The sequence below is a fragment of the Rhipicephalus sanguineus genome, unplaced genomic scaffold, assembly GCF_013339695.2.
Source record: "Rhipicephalus sanguineus isolate Rsan-2018 unplaced genomic scaffold, BIME_Rsan_1.4 Seq10031, whole genome shotgun sequence".
Lineage (NCBI taxonomy): Eukaryota > Metazoa > Arthropoda > Arachnida > Ixodida > Ixodidae > Rhipicephalus > Rhipicephalus sanguineus.
Window position 1 is genome coordinate 832,697 of NW_023614146.1, and position 22,075 is coordinate 854,771.

At 46.3% G+C, this 22,075-nt stretch overlaps 1 protein-coding gene across 3 annotated transcripts in view; it reads left to right on the forward strand.

Moving 5' to 3' along the window:
- LOC119375883 (Kv channel-interacting protein 4) overlaps nt 1-22,075 on the forward strand; it is a 380,219-nt gene that overhangs the window by 129,264 nt on the left and 228,880 nt on the right. The window contains exon 2 of one of the 3 annotated variants that reach the window (XM_049411313.1): nt 20,654-20,760. The exons of 1 other annotated variant lie outside the window; for it this stretch is intronic. In XM_049411313.1, the coding sequence (XP_049267270.1) occupies nt 20,685-20,760 (76 nt within the window). In that variant the 5' untranslated portion in view covers nt 20,654-20,684. The remainder of the gene's footprint in view (nt 1-20,653; nt 20,761-22,075) is intronic. One more of the 3 variants, XM_049411314.1, reaches the window with a different exon arrangement.

A 22,075-nucleotide genomic window follows, 5' to 3' on the forward strand; every position in this document is an offset into this window, starting at 1 on the left:
GGTGATCTGTGGGGACTAACAGTTGCCCGGTAAGGTGTAAATGTGAGGACTAAATGTTAGTCTATTGTGGGGACTAACTGTTAGACCCGGTGCCGTTAGTCCTTAAAGGGATTAATGGTTGTGGCAGCCCCATTAGTCCCCAAAAGGACGAACCACACACTCTTTTAACACCCTTTTGCCTTAGAGTGTATGTATTGTGCGGTGTGCGCTCGCTGCGTGCTTGTTGTTGTGTGCGTACTAGAATTACAAACTTTACGTGCACGATCGCGTATACAATACAGCGGTGTCCTTTTCGACGTGAAGTTACGTCAACTATAGGTTGGCGTGGCGCCGAGTAGCTACTACGCGCTCACTCCATATACACGAACAAAGAACCGCTAATCCGGCAACAGATCGGGAAATCGGGCTACGAGAAAGGGAAGGCCTAACGCCCAGCAGAACGCGTAAGTCACTGCTAGGTGAGTTCGAATACGAGGATGCAGCGGCTGAACGTTTTTGATACTCCGGGACTACAAATCTTCGTAGGAGCTAAGCACCGCGGAGAGCACGCCGCGGGGTGTCTGCTGTTTTGTTTGCCCCATACCGGTTTGTTTGCCCCATAAATCTGACGTCACTTCCGCCACACTTTTCGCAATGCATTGAAGGGTCTCTTCGATTTGGCTCGCACTGCCTGCACTAGTTCTGGAAAGTGCCGTGGCGGTGCGAAGCGGTGCTGCGCCGGTTCAGCAAGTGCAGGTGCAGCCGGTGCAGCCGCGACACTGGCGACACTACCACGCGGCGGCTACCACCGAAGATGCAAGAGCAGGCCGTGTTGGTCGAACAGCCGACGCGGCGTGTATCGCTGGTGTTGTTTACCAAAACACTGCCGCGGTGGCACTCTTCGTAGCTGCCGTATGGAACTGCTCGACTCTGCAGCGAGGACGATTCGGACAATGGCGATCCTCACAGCGACTCTGAGGAGGAGTTTGACTAGGGACCATAGTTTGACGGTTTATGTGTTTTGTCGCCTGCATGTTGGTACGTGAAGATGTAACTCCTGTTCCCGGGTACGAGAACGTCGTCGGCAGGTTCCATGAGTGTAATTTCAAGAGACTGTTCAGACTATCTAGAGGCGTTTTACTGGTTCAGCGGAAAATTGCGCTGGTTTCGGCCTTCTATGAAAGCGTGTGCGAGGCCATACAACAATAAAAACGAAAGTATCTGAGGTCCTTTGACCGACGCTAAGACGACTTGACGCGAATGTTCAGCTATCTTGGAAAGTGTATGCTCGCAAATTCGTGTTCAAAGGGTTTTACTGGCGTCGCCACTTCACGCTAGACTATAGGGAACGAATGTGACAATTATTGTAAACCATTAAGACACATGTATACACTCTAAGGCAAAAGGGTGTTAAAAGGGTGTGTGGTTCGTCCTTTTGGGGACTAATGGGCCTGCCACAACCATTAATCCTTTTAAGGACTAACGGCACCGGGTCTAACAGTTAGTCCCCACAATGGACTAACATTTAGCCCTCACATTTACACCTTACCGGGCAACTGTTAGTCCTCACAGATCACCTCAATGGACTAACATTTGGTCCCCACATTTACACTTTACCGGGCAACCGTTAGTCCTCGCAGTTGCACGTCGCCGGACCAACGGTCGGTCCACTCAAACGCTCCATTCGGATGAACTTTTTATCCCGGGGATGATTTTCTACAGTTACTCTCCGCAAGACTTAATACTTTTTTCGCGTGTTTCTTTCCGCGGTGAGCAACAAATGCCGGGGAAACAACACGCAAAAGAATATTTAGTCATGCGTGTGTCACTGCTTTCGCATTCAATGCGACAACGAAAGACAAAAGTGAGACAACGAAACGATTTATTTTTTCTATACATATGAAGTTTCTGCTTTCTTTCATTGAATTCCCTACAAAATGTCCAATACAGTTTCAGCCGCGTTGTCATATCTCGTACAGTCCTTTCTGTGAAGCTGCTCCAACGGAAGCGATAGATGGCAGGCGTTGTACGCGCCAGGGCACACAGCATTCTGCTCGTTGTGGGCAACGGCTGCATCCTGCAAAGCACAAAAATATTGCAAATATTTAGTCACGTGACAGCGAGGGTGAAGACGCACGCACTGTGCAAATACGTGCAATGTGAACTAAAACACGTCTAAAACATGGCACGCAATAACTTCACCCCTGCGAAGCACAAAAATATTGCAAATATTCTGCGACACGTCACAGAAGGGTTGAAGACGCACGTACATGACAAATACGTGCAAGGTGAAATCAGAATCAGAAATCGTTTTATTTAGTTATCAAATCAATTACAAAATTTGTGTATACAGAAGCAGGTCCCATAGTCAGAGACTGAATCGGGACCTCCTACAGTAGTGAATATAGAAACAAATGGTGCAGCAAACAGTGGTGCAGAAAACAGGTAATAAAATACATCGCAGGTAAAAAAGAAAAAAAGAAGTTCTACTGAAGAAAATCATTAGCAGAAAGCAGCAACAAAAACTGAAATTAGACAACATAAAAAATTGAGGTAATTCAACTATCCTAAACAGTTTTCAGATAATTACCATGGTGAAAGATAGTAAAAAATAAAGTACGAAAAAGAAAGCTAAACAAACACATCTGATATCAGCAATGTAGGATGATGATGCGATGCTGCGTTAACATTAGGTTGTGAGAAGCCATGAAAGGGAGCGGGAGTAATAGAAGTGACCAAAACTATCCAGATTAAGGAATGGATGAGAGGAAAGTTTTCATATCTTTTTTGAATATGCCGATTGATTCCGAGGTTTTTATTCCTGAAGGTATAGTATTCCAGAGATAGATTCCAGTGAAGTGGGATGTTTGTTTGCCATAGTTAGTATTAACTATAGGTAAGATAGAATTGTGATTTTGTGCAAACCTTGTCAAATTTGTATTCTCTAGACTTGATGGAGAGATTATAAACAAAGGAAGCTGATTTTTCATTTGCTAGAAAACTAGTATTCCTAGATTATATTTGAGTGTTCTCGATTGTTAGGATGTTGTTGGCATGCAGGAGTGCTTTATCATCACTGCGATAATGACTGTGGGTAAGTATTCTAATAGAGTGATTTTGCATAGTTTGAAGGGAGACGAGATGACTGCTGTAGGTATTACCCCAAGATGTGATACAGTAATTAATATGAGAATGAATAAAAGCGCAGTACAATGAAAGTAATGTGGGTTTGGAAAATATATCGCGGGATTTAATTAGAACACGTATGCCGTAAGCCATTTTTTTTCTCGCAGGTATGCAACATGCGAATGAAATTTCAAATGACGGTCCAGTTTAATTCCCAAGAAGGTCGCCTCATCGTCTGCTTCAATTGCGAATTGATTTAGACATATTGGCGGGATATAATTATGTTCACGTTGGTGAGAGTGGAAAACAACGAATTTCGTATTAGTGGGATTTATTTGTAATTTATTATGGATACACCAAGCAGCCAAGCCTGAAAGGTCATGATTTAGTTTCTGTGTCAGAGATTGGAGGCATTTATCAGTGTTAACAATTGTTGTGTCGTCTGCATACAGTAAGCACGCTGAACTGGTAAGGCAAGATGGCAAATCATTTATGTAAATACTGAAAAGGAGTGGGCCGAGAATAGAACCTTGCAGTACTCCTATATTTGTTACTTTAGGTATAGATTTATTACCTAACAGACTGACATCTTGGCTTCCATTGAGTAAGTAGTTTTTTTAATAATAATAGTGCAGGACCAGTTACGACTATTGCTTCAAGCTGCATAACAAGAATGTGGTGGTTGATAGTGTCGAATGCTTAAATAAAAACACACGTCTAAAATATGGCATGTAAATAATTTCACCGTGATGTCATACATCATCAAAGACGCATTTCAAGCCACACAGCGCAACAAACACTTCAAGTGCGGCAGCCGCAGCCATCACGCCGAGGCGCCGCCAACCACCTCGCCCCAACGAGCCGGCGAGTTTTTTGCGAGCGGCGTCAGCCCGTCAGCCGCCGCAGCAGCCAGCGAAACTCGAGCAGACCAGCGCGCGAACGCGAAGCCGACGCCCCGAACGGTGCCAGGCTGCTTGCGAGCGAGCGAAGGGAAGCCGACGATAACGGCGTCCAATTTCCACCAAATTCCTCGAGCGCGCACCAGTACAGCGAGCGAAAGTGGGGTCGACGCCACGAACGGCGGCGAAGTGCTTGCGAGCGAGCGTCGAGGAAGCCGAAGGTCATGGCGACCAATAATCCGAAGCGCAGCTAAAGTCGGCTAGCTGAAGCACCCGCCAACCCATGCCGGTGCATTTCAAGCGCGCGGCATACAATCGAGCTCGTTGCTACCGCACAGCGTTTTGGACGAGTCGCAAAACAGCGGCGAGGCCTCCTAATATTGCTAATATCGCGAGCTCGCAGCTCATCACCACGGCGAATCGAACATCCGGACAGGCGATGACAACGGCGGCCAATATGCAGGCGGTCACAAAGCACAGGCCAGATCACGCCCAAGCCGGCCCTCGCGGTACATTTCGTGCGCGCGATATACAACACGATCGAGTCCGTTACCGATAATCGCGATCAGTTTCGCGCACGCGATAGGTACGGCAGAATAAAGAGCGATCACTTACTTGTGAAAGAATCCAGCGCCGATTTGGGCCCCGATTCAGATTGAAGTCATGGATCCGATAGGCCTACTGTCTTCTCGGCCGCCATTCCTAGCCGGTGGCGACGCAGTGCCGTGACTACGCCGGAGATATACAGCGCGGCATCGCGACGTGTTGAGAGCAGCTCCAGACTTCGTGGGTGTGGCGAAACGTAAAAGCAGCACGACACACACATCCACGCATACGTGTGTATCAAAGGCAGCGAGCTGTAGTTCCTAGATCGGTGAACTCCGAGCGCGACACAACCGGCAACACGCCAGCTCGAACACAAGTTGGAAGACTGACCCGAGCGAGGAGGACGACGGTTTACCCTTGACAACGGTTTGCACACGAAACGTATCCATGCACACGGCCTGCATCTCCCGCGCCGTTCATCCCTTTGGAGACTAACTGGTTTGCACACGGCACGCATCCCTCTCCGCTTGCTCCTACGACGGTCTAACCGTTCATCTGCGCGCCTATTGGGCTCCGTTACTCCTCGTTCGGGGTAATTTTGCCTTAGAGTGTACGCACGCTCACCTGATGAATACATTTTTAAACTCAAAAGTATTTCTAGAAGACTTCCTATCGCATCAGCTTCACGATTTCGCAAAGGCGAACTGAGAGAGCAGCATCGCGAATCGCGCCCCATCTTTATTACTTTTTTTTTGTATCATTCATATTGCCGTCATGTACGGTGAATTTTTCTGCTCACGAGACATGTAAAAGGTCCGCCTTAAAGGCCAACTCCGGCGATTTTTTGGCCATGTCAAAGTAATGGTGCTTTTATGTTCCTGAGACGCTCCTGTTACGGGCCCGATAGCAGAAATACTCGGCAAATTGGAGAATAATTTTAAATAAGCAAAAAAGCGCAACACCGAAACCGAAACCCAACCGAGTGTACTGTCTACCTATGACGTAGACGTTGTTACGAACGAACCGGAAGTCGGGCAAGGCATGCCGGTCACGCCGGCGCGGAATATGAAAACTGTGACAGCCGGGACGACCAGCGAAGCGCCGGTCAAACCAACGCTGTCTGTCGCCTTGTGCACAGTAGAGGCTCGCTGTAGCGGCCGAAGCGCCGAAGTTAGCGGTGCCCTCAGCTGTGTCACTTCCGCCGCCTTCCCAACATTGACGTCACAGACGCAATGTTGCCAATAATTGTGGGAAGCCAGGAGGGCGTTTGCAGATAATCTTTAAAATTCATTTGCAAACAATCTGTGCATGCCTCAAGCCTGTAATGTGGCATAAATGACGGAAACGTGCAAAGGAACGTACCCAGCGAATTTCATTGAGATCCATCGACCTCGAAAAATCGCCGGAGTTGGCCTTTAATAGCAGCCGAAAAGACGTGGCTAAAATTACCCGTCAGAGTCAGCAGTTTAACTTGCTTTTGCACGCCCTGAACAACAACACGCAGCGTCGTTTGCTCCAAGCTTGGGAGGAGGAAGGGCGCCATGCTGCACTTCTTTGCACCTCCTCTTGAGCGAGTGCAGGCCGGCAGAGAACTCGTGCAGAACTACGCTTGCACCTTGACAAAACGAGGGAACCGGTGCACCGGGCGCGCGCGGCACCAGCAAAACGAGGACGACGGTGCTGCACCCGCTGAACTGGTTCCGCGGTGTAGCCAAATCGAAGAGACCTGAATTACGATAGGGCCTCTCCTTAGTATTCCTTCCTCCATGGGCTCGTAGCACGTAGCGCAGCGACAGCTAGGGGAAAGGGATTCGTCTCGCCGGTTCGTCTGCGGAATCGGTCGGTTCCACTTTAATTTCTCGGTTTCTCCCGATCTGTGTGGGTGTTAGGCTGTCGCGACGGCGTCTTCGGTGGAGAGGGTAGGGGCTCACTCTGGGCGCCTTTTGATGCTTGTTTTTTTTTTTTTTTTTTTTTTTGCGCGCACCCGTTGGGGGTAACAGTCGGCGCAGTGGCTTGATGCTGTCGTCAGGATGATTCGGCGCGCTCCTGTTTTAGCGCTCGTTTGTGACAGAAAGAAGTGCTCTGTTACGAATATTACGCTTCCCGACACTGTAGATCGTATGGGAATACGTGGTACTTCACAGTAGCGTCTTTTCACACGTTCGAGTTGCACAGCGGCACACAACAGCTTCGCGTCATCGCACCGTTAGAAAAAACCGTCTGCCACACACGCGCGCACCAAAAACCCGTACTCAGGCGCAGGAAACATGAGACAAGCTGCTCACACGCGCGGTCACACACAAGAAAGACACGAGAAAGCGCACTAAAATGCACACGGACATGCATAAATGCTGACGCAACCACATATTAACACGAACCGGCGTCTGCCTTGATTACCGTACTAGTGGCGTCCTCACCCAAAGCAGCCGACCTCGCTCAGCCGACCCGCGCTCGCGTATTGATAGCGACGTGACGCAGCAGGCCGCACCTATTTTTTTATGTAGCGGCCGTGCTACGACCATCCCATTCGGCGCGTTTACAATACAAGTTTAATTTGGTCAACGCTTTAACACACCTTGAGGTGGCAGCTTTAGCCCAACGCTCGCTCATTGCATCCATCCATATCGAAAAACTTCATCTCCGACGCTCGCCTGGCTATCGCACCGCGTTCCCCGCTCGCCCTGTGAGAAGTAACGGCCAGGCTAGAGGGAAGACACGACGCGCGTAGCGTTTCTTTTCCCACTTCATGACCCTTTGAAGGAGTGCATATCGTGTATCAGTGTTTATTATGCGCTTGTTGATGCCATCTTTGCGCGGGATTCACCATATGCGCTGTCAAAGTATATGTTATGAGCTTCAGCTACCGCAACGGTTAAATGATGATCATGGGCGTTAGTCGTCGGTACAGAGATGGGCCACTAGGTGTCAAAGTCAGTGAGATGCGTCCACATAACGAGGTGCTATATCTGCCAAACGACAATAGACAAGCTCTCATATACCAATGCACTACAAACAATCAACTACTTCTGTGGCGACACGTTTCACTTTCGTCTTATACTGATTCCTGTGACGGAGGAATCAGTGATCATTTTTTGTTCCGTTTTTTAACACATGGCGACCGAATGGCATGCCTCACGCAAAGCATGTATGCCAAAAAAAATGCCGCTGACGAAACCCCTGTGTTCGATACCCCTGCGGTACACCATCTCTTTCCCAGAAGTCACAGCAGCGAAGCAATAATCTTTTTTTTTTTTTGCATGCGTAGGCATGCTACCATTTCTCTCCAGCAGTCACTTGCGGAAAAGGCGCAATGGTACTTTCGTCGTCATTGCTGTGAAAATTATGCTTAGTCATTGTAGAACAAAAAATGGTTGATACCCTCGTCATAGGAATCGGTATAACCCGAAAGTGAACTGTGCCTTGAAAGAGTAGTAGTTGATTGTTTAGTGCACGATGATGTCTGAGATCTTCCACAATCTATATTGGTTATTGGCAGCAATAGCAGCGTTTGACGTGGATTCATCCACGTTGACGCCTAGTGGCACATCTGCATCCCGATGATTAACATGCATCATCATGAATAGCCCTTGTGGCAGCTGAAGTAGTTAACATACACTCGGCCGGCAAAATATATGGTGAATCGCGCACAGAATAATAATAATAATCAATCAAACGTTCATTTAATATGCCCAGGAACAACTGTAAGGTCTTTGTACTGGCGCACGAAAAAAAAAAACAAAAAATAAAGGAAACATTCATAATAAAATATCAGGGATAAAAAACGTTATAAAATTGCACATATACAACTATGCGCAGGCAGAAAAAAAATATCAACAGTGTACGAGGCTATGTAAGTACAGTGCAAAGCTCGGAGCAGAACAACGACTGGGAGCTGTGAAAAACATCGAGCTCCAAAAAGTAAGCATTGTAAAGACTTTGTATCCTGCCAATGGTCGAATGTTCACAGAGGCAGGCGGTTACATGAAAAGGTCTATTCTCTCTGGTCAGCTTACGTGGAATTCGGAAATTAAGACAGTTGAGCAGTACAGGGCAGGATATGATACCATGCACAAGCTTGTAAAGAAATAACAGATCAGCGCGATTTCGTCGGCAGCAAAGTGATGGCAATGATAATAATCCAGCAGCGTTAGAACGAGATCCAGAGTCATTTCTAGCGAAACGGTGGTTGTAAATGCTTAGGAATTTTTTCTGGACTCACTCAATGGCGTTGCTGCTGGAATTAGGAATGCCATTCCAGATCACAGATGCATACTCTAGTTGAGGAAGACATAGCGCGGTGTACAATTTTCGGAAGGGCACAGGAGAACGGAATTCTCTAGACATTCTGCAAACACAGCCTAGGGTGCGAAGACCCCGCAAAGCAACACGCTTAGCGTGATCAGAAAAGTGTAAGGTGCTATCAAAAAGAACCCCTAGATCATTGATCTCACATACCTTACACAACGACACAGAATTGACCGAATACAAAAATGGCACACTAGATGTTTTTCGAGTGAAACTCATCACCTTGGTTTTTGAAATATTTAGGGAGAGGTTATTGCTCCTGCACCATTCAGAAAAAGAACACAAATCAGATTGCAGCAAGCGACAATCGATAACTGAAAGAATTTCCTTAAATATCTTTATGTCATCGGCATACAAAAGGAAATTCCGAATGACAGAACAAACATCATTAACATAAATTAAAAAGAGGAGTGGGCCCAGTACCGACCCTTGAGGAACCCCACTAGTAGCTTTATACAAAGAGGACGTTTGGCCATTAACGGCAACGTAACATAATCTATCAAGAAGATAGCTATGGAGGAGATTCACAATTGAAGAATCAACATCAAAGTGTGCAAGTTTATCCACAAGCAGCGAATGGCTGACAACATCAAAAGTTTTGCTAAGGTCACAGTAAATAGCGTCAACCTGTCCTCTCTGCGAAATAGGCGTGGAGACTTGCATCATGAAACTGGCAAGATTAGTGACAGTTGAGCGGCCAGCGAGAAACCCATGCTGATTCACAATCAATGAATTTTTTACATCAAAATACAATATTTTGTGAAGAGCAAGCTCAAAGATTTTGGATGCGGCACAAAGAAGGGAAATAGGGCGGTAGTTCGAGACGTCACGTTTACAGCCAGACTTAAACACTGGGAAAACACGAGCAGTTTTCCACATGCTAGGAAACGTTGAAGCATGCAGACACCTATTAAATATGGTAGTCAATACTGGTACAAGTATACTGCCATAGGCTTTTAGTATGGCAGAGGGGATGCCATCTGGGCCAGCTGAAAAGGATGGTTTCAAGCGCTTAATGCATTCTGAAATGGAATCTTCATCTAGCGACACAGCATCAGCTGTGCCAACTGCCTTAACCTGTCGACCGTTACTAGCTACAGAGGCTGGAGACTTATAGACAGATGAAAAATGCATGGCAAAACAGTCAGCAACGGCTTGAACTTCTACTCCATTTGGGTCCAGTATCCTGAAGGACTCGCCACTTTTGCTCGACCGTTTGCGCACATACTTCGAAAACTCAGCCGGCCTGTCAGACGCGCTTTTTTTCTAAAAATGAAATATACAGACTGTGATCCCGTTTATAAAGGCGTTTACAAAGAGTACGAAAACGACAGAATTCTTCCTTCAAATGAGTTGATGTAGAACGTTTATACTTCCTGTGTGCACGATCTTTATGTTTCAGTGCACTTATAAGTTCTGATGAAAACCAGGAGGGATATTTACAATGATGAGGTGTATACTGGGGAATGAACATGCGCATGCTGGTCAAGATAAGCTCCGTAAGCTGATCGACTTGATCATCAACATTGGGTTAGTCAGTCACCAGTGACCAATCTGTGGTGGACAAGTCATGGTACAAGCCAACGTAGTCACCTCGCTTGAAGGCAAATCTGGGCGTTTTGTCGATTTTTCTGGGAAAGCTTGGTTTTTCTGGTGAAATACAGAGTGTTAGTTTGAGTGGTGGGTGAAATTTGTGAGGACGAACAAGAGAGATGTGAGAGAGTGATACTTCGATAGGTTCATTATTATTAATACACAGATCTAAGATGTTACCACAGGAATTTTCAATACTATTGTGCTGCTGGAGGGAATTAAAAGCGAGAAAATCTAACAATACGCTGCATTTGTTCTTTAAGAAATGATGATAATGAGAAAAATTAAGTGTGGTCCAGTCAATTCCAGGTGTGTTAAAATCGCCAAGTACAAGAATTTTGTGCTTCTTATGTGAAATTACCACATTTTCAATAGAAGAGACGATGTGATTAAAAGCAATTGGTGAAACGCTAGGCGATGCATAGAAACATGCAATCAACAGTTTTTCACAGTGCTCAAGACTAATTTCGATCCAAATTGATTCAGAAATTGTTTCTATGTCCTTGCGTCTAACAGATCATAGAGAACTGTCTATAGCCATCAATACACCACCACCTTTTTGTTTAGTTGCACAGAAGTCCCGATCACTGCGGAAGGTGGTGTAGTTCGACGGAAGATAGTCACAGGAAGGAATTTCACTGCACAGCCACGTTTCAGAAATCGCAATAAGGTCAAAAGAAGACGAAACAACATTAGCAAAGAATTCGCGCGTCTTAGTGCGACGACCACGAGCGTTCTGATAAAATATATCCAAATTACACGGCACCGTTGCTTACGGGTGCGCACTCTGAGGGATGGAGCATGTCGTCGTGGAGAATCCCACGGAATGGTTTGAAAATGCAACCGCACGGCCACATTGACGGGTCGTTCAGACGTTTCGATGTATCTTCGTCAACTGTAACGCAGAACGAGGAGTAAGAAGGATATTTTGTTTTGAGCCGCCGGCAGGAAATGGCAGAAAGGTCAACAGATTCAATGTGTTTCTTGAGGTCAGCAGATGTAGTGTCAGGGCTCAACTTGGACACAAATATAGCCCACTGCCGCTGGGGTCGTTGGGGGATTTGAGCCACTAACAAAGTGGACGAGTCCATGGCTCCAGTAGATACATTTGTTTTTCTTTTCGTTTCCTTTCTTGCACTCACTGTGACATTGGCCGAAGAGGTTTCCGTACGATCAACAACGCGGAGTTTCAAATCGCGCTGAAAACCTGGTGGTGGGGTAAAAGGTGGGAGCGTTTCGGTGTTATGAGTCGTATCCGAGGTCGCAGGGGTGTCGGAGTTCACGGAAGACTTTGCCGTTGGAGACGTTGGAGAATTTGCAGCCGTTGGAGACTTTGCAGGACGTTCCCCTAGCTTGGGGGTGACGCAGCGTGTCAGCTCATCGCGCAGAAAACGAACCTCACCACGAAGGGAGGCGACGATACTGACTTGCTGCTCAGCCACTCGGGAATGTTCCTTTCGCTGGCGCTCATTGTCCTCCCGCAGCTGTGAGACCTCGTCACTCAGGAACGAAATCCCTTCCAGCGCGTCGAGGAGCAGGCGGCGAAGGCCGGCTACCTCCTCGCCAAGGTCACCCGAAGGGGCGAGAGGTGGATCGGTTGGGGAACCACGTGGCGGCAGGGAACACGCCGCCGTCGCGCATACCTCTGTCTCGTCGTTAGGCCTGTCACCATGCTGGGCGGAATCGCACAAATTGCACGAAAATGTACGCGATAATAATAATAATAATAATAATAATAATAATAATAATAATAATAATAATAATAATAATAATAATAATAATAATAATAATAATAATTATTATTATTATTATTATTATTATTATTATTATTATTATTATTATTATTATTATTCCGAGCGAGCCACATGTAACATGAAGCATAAAATGAAATTTGTGCCTTGTGAGTGCGGGGTGGTATACCCCTTGCCCACTAGTTGTGGGAAGGCATATGTAGGCCAAACTGGCAGGTGCCTGAATATAAGATTTCGTGAGCATCATAGCTCACTGAAGGGTGCACCGTAATCTCATTTTGCCATGCATTGCAAGAGTTGCGGCTGCGCACCGGTCTTCGGTGAAATTTCCGTGATCTTTCGTCATAAAAACCAGAGGGCACGTGAAGTGGTGGAGCTTACCAGATAAATAAACATGGAAATTCATGCATCAGCCAGTCGTCCTGTGGCACTACCACATAACGAAGTACACTTGTTGGAGAAGTGGCAGGCATGCGCGTGGTGCAGCAAGGTTGTTTGCAAAGGGACACGTCACCGTGGTGGTGCTCGTTCCTCTCCTATTCAGATAGTTGAATGTGTTGCTCCCCCTTTTGTTATCAGGCTGGGTTTTGCCGTCGTTGCTTTGTTTGTTAGTTTTCTTGCGTGCGATTTCTGCGGATTAAAAACCAGTTGATGTGTAGCGCCTGTCGTGTGTCGCTCTCCGCTAATAATAATAATAATAATAATAATAATAATAAATAATAATAATAATAATAATAATTATTATTATTATTATTATTATTATTATTATTATTATTATTATTATTATTATTATTATTATTATTATTATTATTATTATTATTATTATTGAATGACCCTTCGATGTGGCCCCTCGGATGCCTCTTCAAGCCATTTCGTGGGGAGCTGCGCGATGACATGCTTCATCCCTCTGAGCAAGTGACTGGAATCGAAAGTGCCGTGTAACGTAGACATATTCTACCAAAATGCTCGGGGTCTGCGTACCAAGACACTGGAGTTTTTCTCTAATGTTCTTTCGTCTTGTTTTCCTATTATCGCTATTTCTGAAACCTGGCTCGGCACTGAAATTCCCTCATCGGACTTTTTTCCCCCGACTTACACCACCTTCCGCCGTGACCGAGATTTCAGTGAAACCAAACAGAAAGGCGGTGGCGTGCTGATTGCCATTGACAATTCACTGAAATCCGTTAGACGGAAAGACCTAGAAACTATCGAAGAATCGATCTGGCTAGAAATCAACCTTGAGCGCCGTGAAAAATTGTTGATTGGATGCTTCTATTTACCGCCCAGCATTTCCCCTGCCTCGTTTCACGATGTCATGTCTTCTATTGAACTTGTGATATCTTCTCATAGTGGGCACAGAATTATTGTTCTTGGGGATTTCAATGCACCTGGCATTGACTGGAGCACGCTTACCTTTTCTCATTACAATCATTTCACAGAGAAAAAGTGCAGCCTGCTCTTGGACTTTCTGGCGTTTAATTCCCTAGTGCAACATAATTCAGTCGTCAATTCCAGTGGCAACGTCTTAGACCTGTGTGTGTCAAACGATCAACCCCTTGAAGTTTCCCGCTCCAACATCTCTCTTGTACGTCCGGACAAATTCCACCCACCACTTAACGTAAGATTATCTGCATCAGCCGAAACAACGAGCTACAGCAGTTACGTCAACAAATCTCCAAGATTTGCGTTCAAGCGAGGTGATTACACGGGCCTCTATCATCACTTGTCCACCGTTGAGTGGTCACAGGTTACTGACAAACCTAACGTTGATGACCAGGTTGATCGGTTTACGGAGCTTGTACTGAGCAGCATGCTTAATTTTATTCCCCAGTATACACCTAAACAACGTAAATATCCCCACTGGTTCTCATCTGAACTTATCAGTGCACTGAAGCATAAAGATCACGCACACAGGAAATCTAAATGTTCTCCATCCAGCGAGTGGAAGGAAGAGTTCAGCCTTTTTCGAACTCTCTCTAAACGCCTATATAAACGGGATCATAGTTCGTACATTCAATTCTTAGAAAAAAGCGCCTCTGACAGGCCGGCTGAGTTTTGGAAGTATGTGCGTAAACGGTCTAGCAAAAGCGGAGAGTCCTTCAGACTACTAGACTCAAATGGGGTAGAAGTGCATGCCGTCGCTGACTGTTTTGCCACACATTTCTCATCCGTTTATAAGGCCTCAGACTCCAGCACTGATATCAGACAACAGCCCAAGGCAGTTAGCTCATCCAGTGCTTTGTCGCTGGATGAAAATCTTATCAGCGAATGCATTAAGCGCTTAAAACCATCCTTATCATGTGGCCCAGATGGCATCCCCTCCGCCATACTAAAAGCATATGGTACTATATTTGTCCCAGTACTGACTACCATATTTAATAACTGCCTGGACACTTCCACATTTCCTAGCATGTGGAAAACTGCTCGTGTTTTCCCAGTATTTAAGTCGGGCTCTAAGACAGATGTTTCTAATTATCGCCCGATTTCTCTACTATGTGCCACATCAAAGATCTTCGAACTGGCTCTTCACAAAATATTGTCTTTTAGTGTGAAAAACTCACTGATTCCAAATCAACATGGTTTTCTTGCTGGCCGCTCAACTACCACAAATCTTGCTAGTTTCATGACGCAGATCTCCACACCTATTTCTCAGAGAGGACAGGTTGACGTAATCTACTGTGACCTGAGCAAGGCTTTTGACGTAGTCAGCCACACATTGATTATGGTTAAACTTGCGAACTTTGACGTTGACTTGTCGATTGTGAATCTCTTGCACAGCTATCTGCTCAATAGATCTTGTTATGTTGCCGTAAATGGCCAAACCTCTTCTTTGTATAAAGTGACTAGTGGGGTCCCTCAAGGGTCGGTATTAGGCCCACTCCTATTTTTAATTTACGTTAATGATGTTTCTTTTGCCATTCGTAATTCTTCTTTCCTCTTGTATGCCGATGACATCAAGATATTTAAGGAAATTCATTCAGTTAACGACTGTCGCTTGTTGCAGTCAGATTTGTGTTCTTTTTCCGAATGGTGCAACGGCAATAACCTTTCTCTAAATACCTCAAAGACAAAATTCATGTCTATCACTCGCAAAACATCTAGCGTGTCATTTCAATACTTTGTCAATTCTGTGCCGTTATGCAAGGTTTATGAAATCAGTGATCTTGGTGTTGTTGTTGACAGCGCGTTAAACTTTTCTTCTCACGTTAAGCGTGCTGCTATGCGGGGCCTTCGTTCTCTCGGATGTGTTTGTAGAATATCTCGAGAATTCAGGTCTCCCATGGCCCTACACAAATTGTACACGGCAATATGTCTTCCGCAACTTGAGTATGCGTCCGTGATATGGAATGGCATTGCTCAATCCAGCGGTAACACCATTGAACGAGTCCAGAAAAAATTCCTCAGCATATATAACCATCGTTTTGCTAAAAATGACTCTGGATCTCGTTCAAATACTGCTGAGTCATTATCACTGCCATCACTTCACTGCCGACGAAATCGTTCTGATCTCTTATTTCTCTACAAGCTAGTCCACGGTTTCATATCCTGCCCTGTACTTCTCCATTGTGTTAATTTTCGAATTCTGCGTAAGTTAACCAGAGAGAACAGACCGTTTCATGTACCCGCCTGCTTCTTCCAACACTCTACCGTTCACAGAATACAAAGTTTTTATAATATTAATTTTCTTGATCTTGACGTTTTTCATAGTCCACAATCACTGTTTTTATCCGAGCTTTGCACTGTTTTGACATAGTATGGCACAGTGTACAAAGTCTTCCCTTCTCCGTCTTTCCGCATAGTTGTATAGGTGCAATCTAATTTTTTATTCCCCTTCAATATTTCTCATATTGTCTTATTTTACTCCTCCCCTTTAGTGTTCATTTCTCTTTGTCTACGTGTTTTTGCTCTTTTTATTTCTGAAGACTGTCTGTATTGTATTGTTTATTTTTATTGATTTTATTTTTGCGTGCGCCTGCACAAAGACCTCACGGTTGTTCCTGGGCACGTTAAATAAATGATTGATTGATTGATTATTATTATTATTATTATTATTATTATTATTATTATTATTATTATTATTATTATTATTATTATTATTATTATTATTATTATTATTATTATTATTATTATTATTTGGTCCTTCATATTTGAGGAAGAATGTCAGGGGGCTGGGAGATAAAGCTGAGCTCCAGCCCCCCAGAAGTACACTTTGGCGCGTTTAGAGCAGTGCACATCAACATCCTTATTGACAGGGTAAAAGCAGCAAGAAAAACACTATCACTCGATGTGCATTCATTCAAAGCATCGCATTTGACGAGAGAAACACCAAGGTGTGTGCTTCCAATAAAAGGGTATATTCTGCCAGCGTGCATATACTACACAGCACCGCAGGAACTCGAGCGTCAAAGTTCGTTGATAGAACCGTGAACGCCGGAAGGCGCTCTGCTTCCCACTGGCGTAGGCGAAAATGTTTGAGGCACGCGTACTTAGATTTGGGTGCACGTTAAAGAACCCCAAGTGGTCGAAATTTCCGGAGCCCCCACTACGGCGTCTCTCATAATCATATCGTGGTTTTGGGACGTTAAACCCAGATATTATTAATAATTCCCACTGGCGTGTCTCTCGCTGCACCAAAGCACTCACTGCGCGGCATTGGCCCGTCGACATCATTGGTTTTCTTTGCAGCTTGTCCAGCAGTTTTATTAGTCAGGGCTATCGCACTCGAAGCAGTAGACGGCGTAGAAACACCGTTGGTGAATGTGGAAGCTTCACTACTCTGGCGACGAGCCATCACACGCCACCACGACGCGAAAGGCAAAGCACGTACTGCGTCTTCGTCACCATGTACGGCGCATTGCACTAACCGTAGTGTTTCCTAGAAGAATGCGCTGAAAATACCGAAGGGATCCCTGCCTGGGTTCGTTAGTGTCATGACGCAGTACCTCACTTGACCGCATCCAAAACACGATGCCATCACCGCCATCCAAGATCGCTGTGAGAAGGCTGAGAGATAGAAGGCGCGTTGATGAAGCCTCGTGGATTTGCCTCGGTACCGCAGTGGGTAGAGTGCCCGGCACCTATCGTCGCGGACCGGTAGGTAGCGGGTTCGGTCATCGAAATCATTGTGGTTCTTCTTTGCCATCTGTTAGTATGTCTTTTACCGACGTCGCTTACGTTACAGAAGTGAGGTAATTGTGGTCTTAGTGGACCCAATTACGTCACTCAGTACATATATATACTGCACAAACAGAAAGAGTGGTCAAGAAAAAAATTTTGCGATGCACGCGACCGGCAACGCCAACCAGCGACACTCCGGGGCACGTGAAGTCGCTACATCAATGACCGCTGGTAGTACGCAAATCTTTAAGGCTGCTTCATAGTGACCGAGTCTTGTTCACTATGACCCCCAGATGGCGCAAAAGGCGCGCAAAAGGGCGCGCTTTAAAGGGCGTTGCGCCGCCCTAGTTTTGTCGCGTCTTATCGATGTAGGAGCCCGAGGGCGTCCGTTTTTTGAATTGGATAAAAACCAGCGGGCAACACGAACCACAGAGAAAGAACACGACGGTACAGGCTGGCACTTCTTGACAACACTAAAATCTCACCTCAGGGAAAGACAAAAGCCCCAAGGGAAATTTGGAAGCCTTCTACAATAAGAAAAGCGGAACGAATTTCATAAGTGACACGTCTGTGCACCTGTCTGCTAAGGAGGTGGCCTTTCTAGACGCCGTGATAAGTCGTTAAGATTTTGTTTTGTTTTGTATGACGCATGGCTGCTTCACGCACGCGCGATGTTGGTTGCCGGCGGGTATAAAATTGCGTTTCAAGCATTCTGTGATCCGTCGTAAGTGCCAGCCTGTCCCATCGTATTCTTTCTCTGTGGTTCGTGTTTCCCGCTAGTTTTTATACAATTCGACACGTACTAACTAGCCCAGTCCATCGCCTTGATGTACGTTTTTTGGCTTACAGGGCGTGGTCGCCTCTGCTCGCGAGGTTATTACTAGAGTAGGCTCAACAGATGGCTCATAGTTCTGTACGTGTGGTACTCTCCTGTGAAAGTTTTCGTTGAATGCCTAGAAAGCACCACGGCCGCTACATAAAAAAAAAACAGATGCGGCCTGCTGCGTGGCGCCGAAACCGCGTCCGGGGCCTAGTTCTTCTTGCGCCCGCACTGGCGCCACCACACTGGTACAGTTGTTCACGGAGAAGCGCTTCGACAGTCGCGTTTGTACGCCCGACCCGGCCCGACACTTACTATAATCAGGCCGTAGATAACGCGTTTTATAGCTGCACATTACACGTTGAATATTGAAGTCGTTATTAGAACTGCCGATTACCCCACATATGTGAACAGTTTTCTCTAGGAGTACCAGTGCTTTGTAGAGTGGGCCTCAATACTCTCCACGAATGCTGCCCGCTTGACTCACCTCAAATGAAGAGTGTCAGTCAATCACTGATCCTCTTAATGGGCAGACAGTCGTCGGGCAGATTCCAACGGCTGACTTATCGGCCCACCGAAACGCACAGCGAAAGCACACAAAATTTAAATGTAGGTCCTGTTATTGCGCCAACAAATGCCGGTTGTGGTCCAAAGCAAGAGTTAGAGCCATGAGTTGACAACACAAACAAAATATATTCTCAGTTAGGGCAGTACAAGCATCACGCAAACATCCACACTAGGCAGGTATCAATGCCAACTCACAACATCACTTAGATGGTGTTTAAAACAACGGGAACAAACTTACCGTGCTACAAATGCACTCTCATCCATTAGAAACTATCCAAGAACACTTAAAGGCCTTGAATATTCACCAAACGTGTGCAGCCCACAATTCTTCGAACGTTTCTGGATTATTTCTCTTCCGGGAAACACTCAAACAAACTCCAGCTCTGGTCACCGTCATTCGGCGACGCTCTTCTAAACAGTGCTCCCACGGTGTCATCACTAGATCATCCAAGATCGACTGGTGGTGGTGGTAGTGGCTTGAAGAGGAAAAGGCGACCAGTTTCTGCAGCCCGGTCGGGAGCACGGCAAAGCGCCTACACGACTCACACGAACAACATAACTTCTTCGCTGACTTCACCATACCGTCCTACGCTCCGTCGTCTCGAGTTTGGATCCTTCCCGATTTCGCGAACATGTTCGGCTCGTAGTACGTAGCGCAGCGACAGCTAGGGGAAAGGGATTCGTCTCGCCGGTGCGTCTGCGGAATCGGTCGGTTCCACTTTGATTTCTTGAATTCTCCCAATCTGCGCGGTAGAAGTCGAAGTCCCGTCGCCGTCGCCGAAGTCCCGTCACCGAAGGTTGCGACGGCGACTTCGGTGGAGAGGGTAGGGGTTCGCCCTGGGCGCCTTTTGATGCTCGTCTTTATTTTTCGTTGCGCGCACCCGTTGGGGGTAACAGCAGTAACAGTCTGCGCAGTGTCTTGATGCTGTTGTCAGTATGCGGCGGCGCGCGCCTGTTTTAGCGCTCGTTTGTGAGAGAAAGAAGTGCTCTGTTACGTATATTACGCTTCCCGACACTGTAGATCGCATGGGAATACGTGGTACTTCACAGTAGCGTCTTTTCACACGTTCGAGTTGCACACCGGCACGCAACAGCTTCGCGTCATCACACCGCTAGAAAAAACCGTCTGCCACACACGCGCGCACCAAAAACCCGTACTCAGGCGCAGGAAACATGAGGCAAGCTGCTCACACGCGCGGTTACACACAAGAAGGACACGAGAAAGCACACGAAAATGCACATGGACACGCATAAATCCTGAGGCGACCACATACTAACACGAATCGGCGTCTGCCTTGAGGACCGTGCTTGTGGCGCCCTCACCCAAAACAGCTGCCGCTCAGCCGACCCGCGTTCGCCCATTGACGGCGACGCGACGCAGCAGGCCGCACCTGTTTTTTTATGAAGCGGCCGTGAAAGCACTAAGGCCATATAGCTTCTTGCCGTAGCTTGCCGCGTTCGCTGAAGGAGTGAGCTGCTAGCCCTTCTTTGCATAAAATTTCAATTCATTGCATCCGCATTCGTTGCTTCGCCCTTGCGGCAAAAACGTGACCGTTTTAATGAATGCAAGCCAACGTTTTGCTGCAACCCTTTTCTTCGCACACAAAAAATGCAAAGTGCCAAGATAACGTAATGGTGTCGATTTTAAATTTGTAATACGGTAACTTCTTCGGCATAACATCATATTAACCGTGTTGCGCAAAGTTATGCACCTGGTGATTCCAAATCACTTTACGGCAAAAATGGCCGGCCAGATCTGTTCATTTTACCCGCTGCCTGTTTTAATGGGGTATGTAAAGGGAGGCCGAGCATCTGTATGCTCTGTCACGCAGAGAACATTGACTATGTTGGAAAAAAAAAAGTTACGCTTTCCCTCACCCCACTTGCTTACATTGCACACAGAGCTTGTACATTTTAATTTTTGCTCTCTCTTTCGTTTTGGTCCGAAGCGGTGCGGCGGCTGACGCCAGGTGTCTCATCATGATTGCGATGACTATGGATACCCTGGCCATTTGGTCCTCACGCAAGAAGAAAGAGAACCAGGGTAAGGGTGCAGGTCAGTACTTCTTGGCAGCACGAGTACCAGCACCGCACGCGGCGAGCAGTCCTCAGAAAAGCTGTGGCCACGCTCCCTGGCTCACAATTCCTGAGAATTAGCTGCATGGTACAAACGGTACCGCCAGCACTTCTCAATACTCTACTTGACTGCGAACATGTTATACCCATTAATTTCCTGCACTGACATCGTTCAAAATTTTGAAATATTTCTCCCTCCTGTTATGAGTGTCACTGAGAGCACAAGCATTAAAAAATGGTGAATGTATGATCTGTGAATTATTTATCGTATGTTGCGTGTATGCAACACTAGGCAGTAATGCGCAGGATGGATACCAAGTAAAGCGAAAAAACGTCTTTACTTACGCCGTCTCTTTTGGCACATATCGCATAAAAAATTGGCCGCGGCTTAGCTCAGCTAGGCCGGGTTATGCAAGCAAAAACTTCTTACACTTGTTGTTATGCTTGTTTACCCTCGTAGCCGAAGCCCAGTTTGCCAACCGAACGATATGGCTAGTCGAGCGTGCCGTATTGCGAGCACCCAGTACCGTGCCTTCGTCAGTTTCTGAAGCCGTCGCCGAAGTCGAACGCGAAGCGTCCATTGCCGCCCATAAAGATCGTCGCTGTCGTCTTTCCACATCCTTCTCCGGACGTTTAGCTCGCCGGAGTTCCCCTTCATCACTCGTTTCAGCCTGCCACTTTGTGCGCTCGTACGCATGTGTCCACTTGAACTCATTAGCAAGTCAAGCGACATCCGCAGGATGGTACGACCCGATTCTATGCACCGCGAGGCGGCGCTGTCCGTCGCTGGCCATCTGCCAAGTGTGAGCAGAGGTTGATGGTGGAGTGCACGTAGCGGAAGTGCAACAACGTCACTGGGGTAGAAATTCCACCCAAAACATTTATGTTAACAAGAGATTTTAATGCTCACGGATTTCTTCGGGACAGCCAGTGATAGAACCGACCAACGCCGGAGACACTGAAAATTGTATTTTTGCTGACCGTGTTATTAGTCTTCTGCAGATCCACATATCCGGCACTAGCAGTCCGGCACATAATTTATTCTTGACATGGCATTTTCTTCACAGTGCGGTTTTAAATGGTAAGCATTTCTTTGAACCGCTCAAATTAAGACTAAACTCACTTCATGCGTTTCTATCTATATACAACAACCTTTGTCCGTAAAGTTCCGAATGAGTCCATTAAAAAATGCGTTCCATATTGAAATCATTTGTGCGCCACCCCTTCGAAATCTCCCTTGCAGTCGATGCACAGCATTCAACGCTTCTTGAGGCCTTGGAAACAGTTGGAAAATG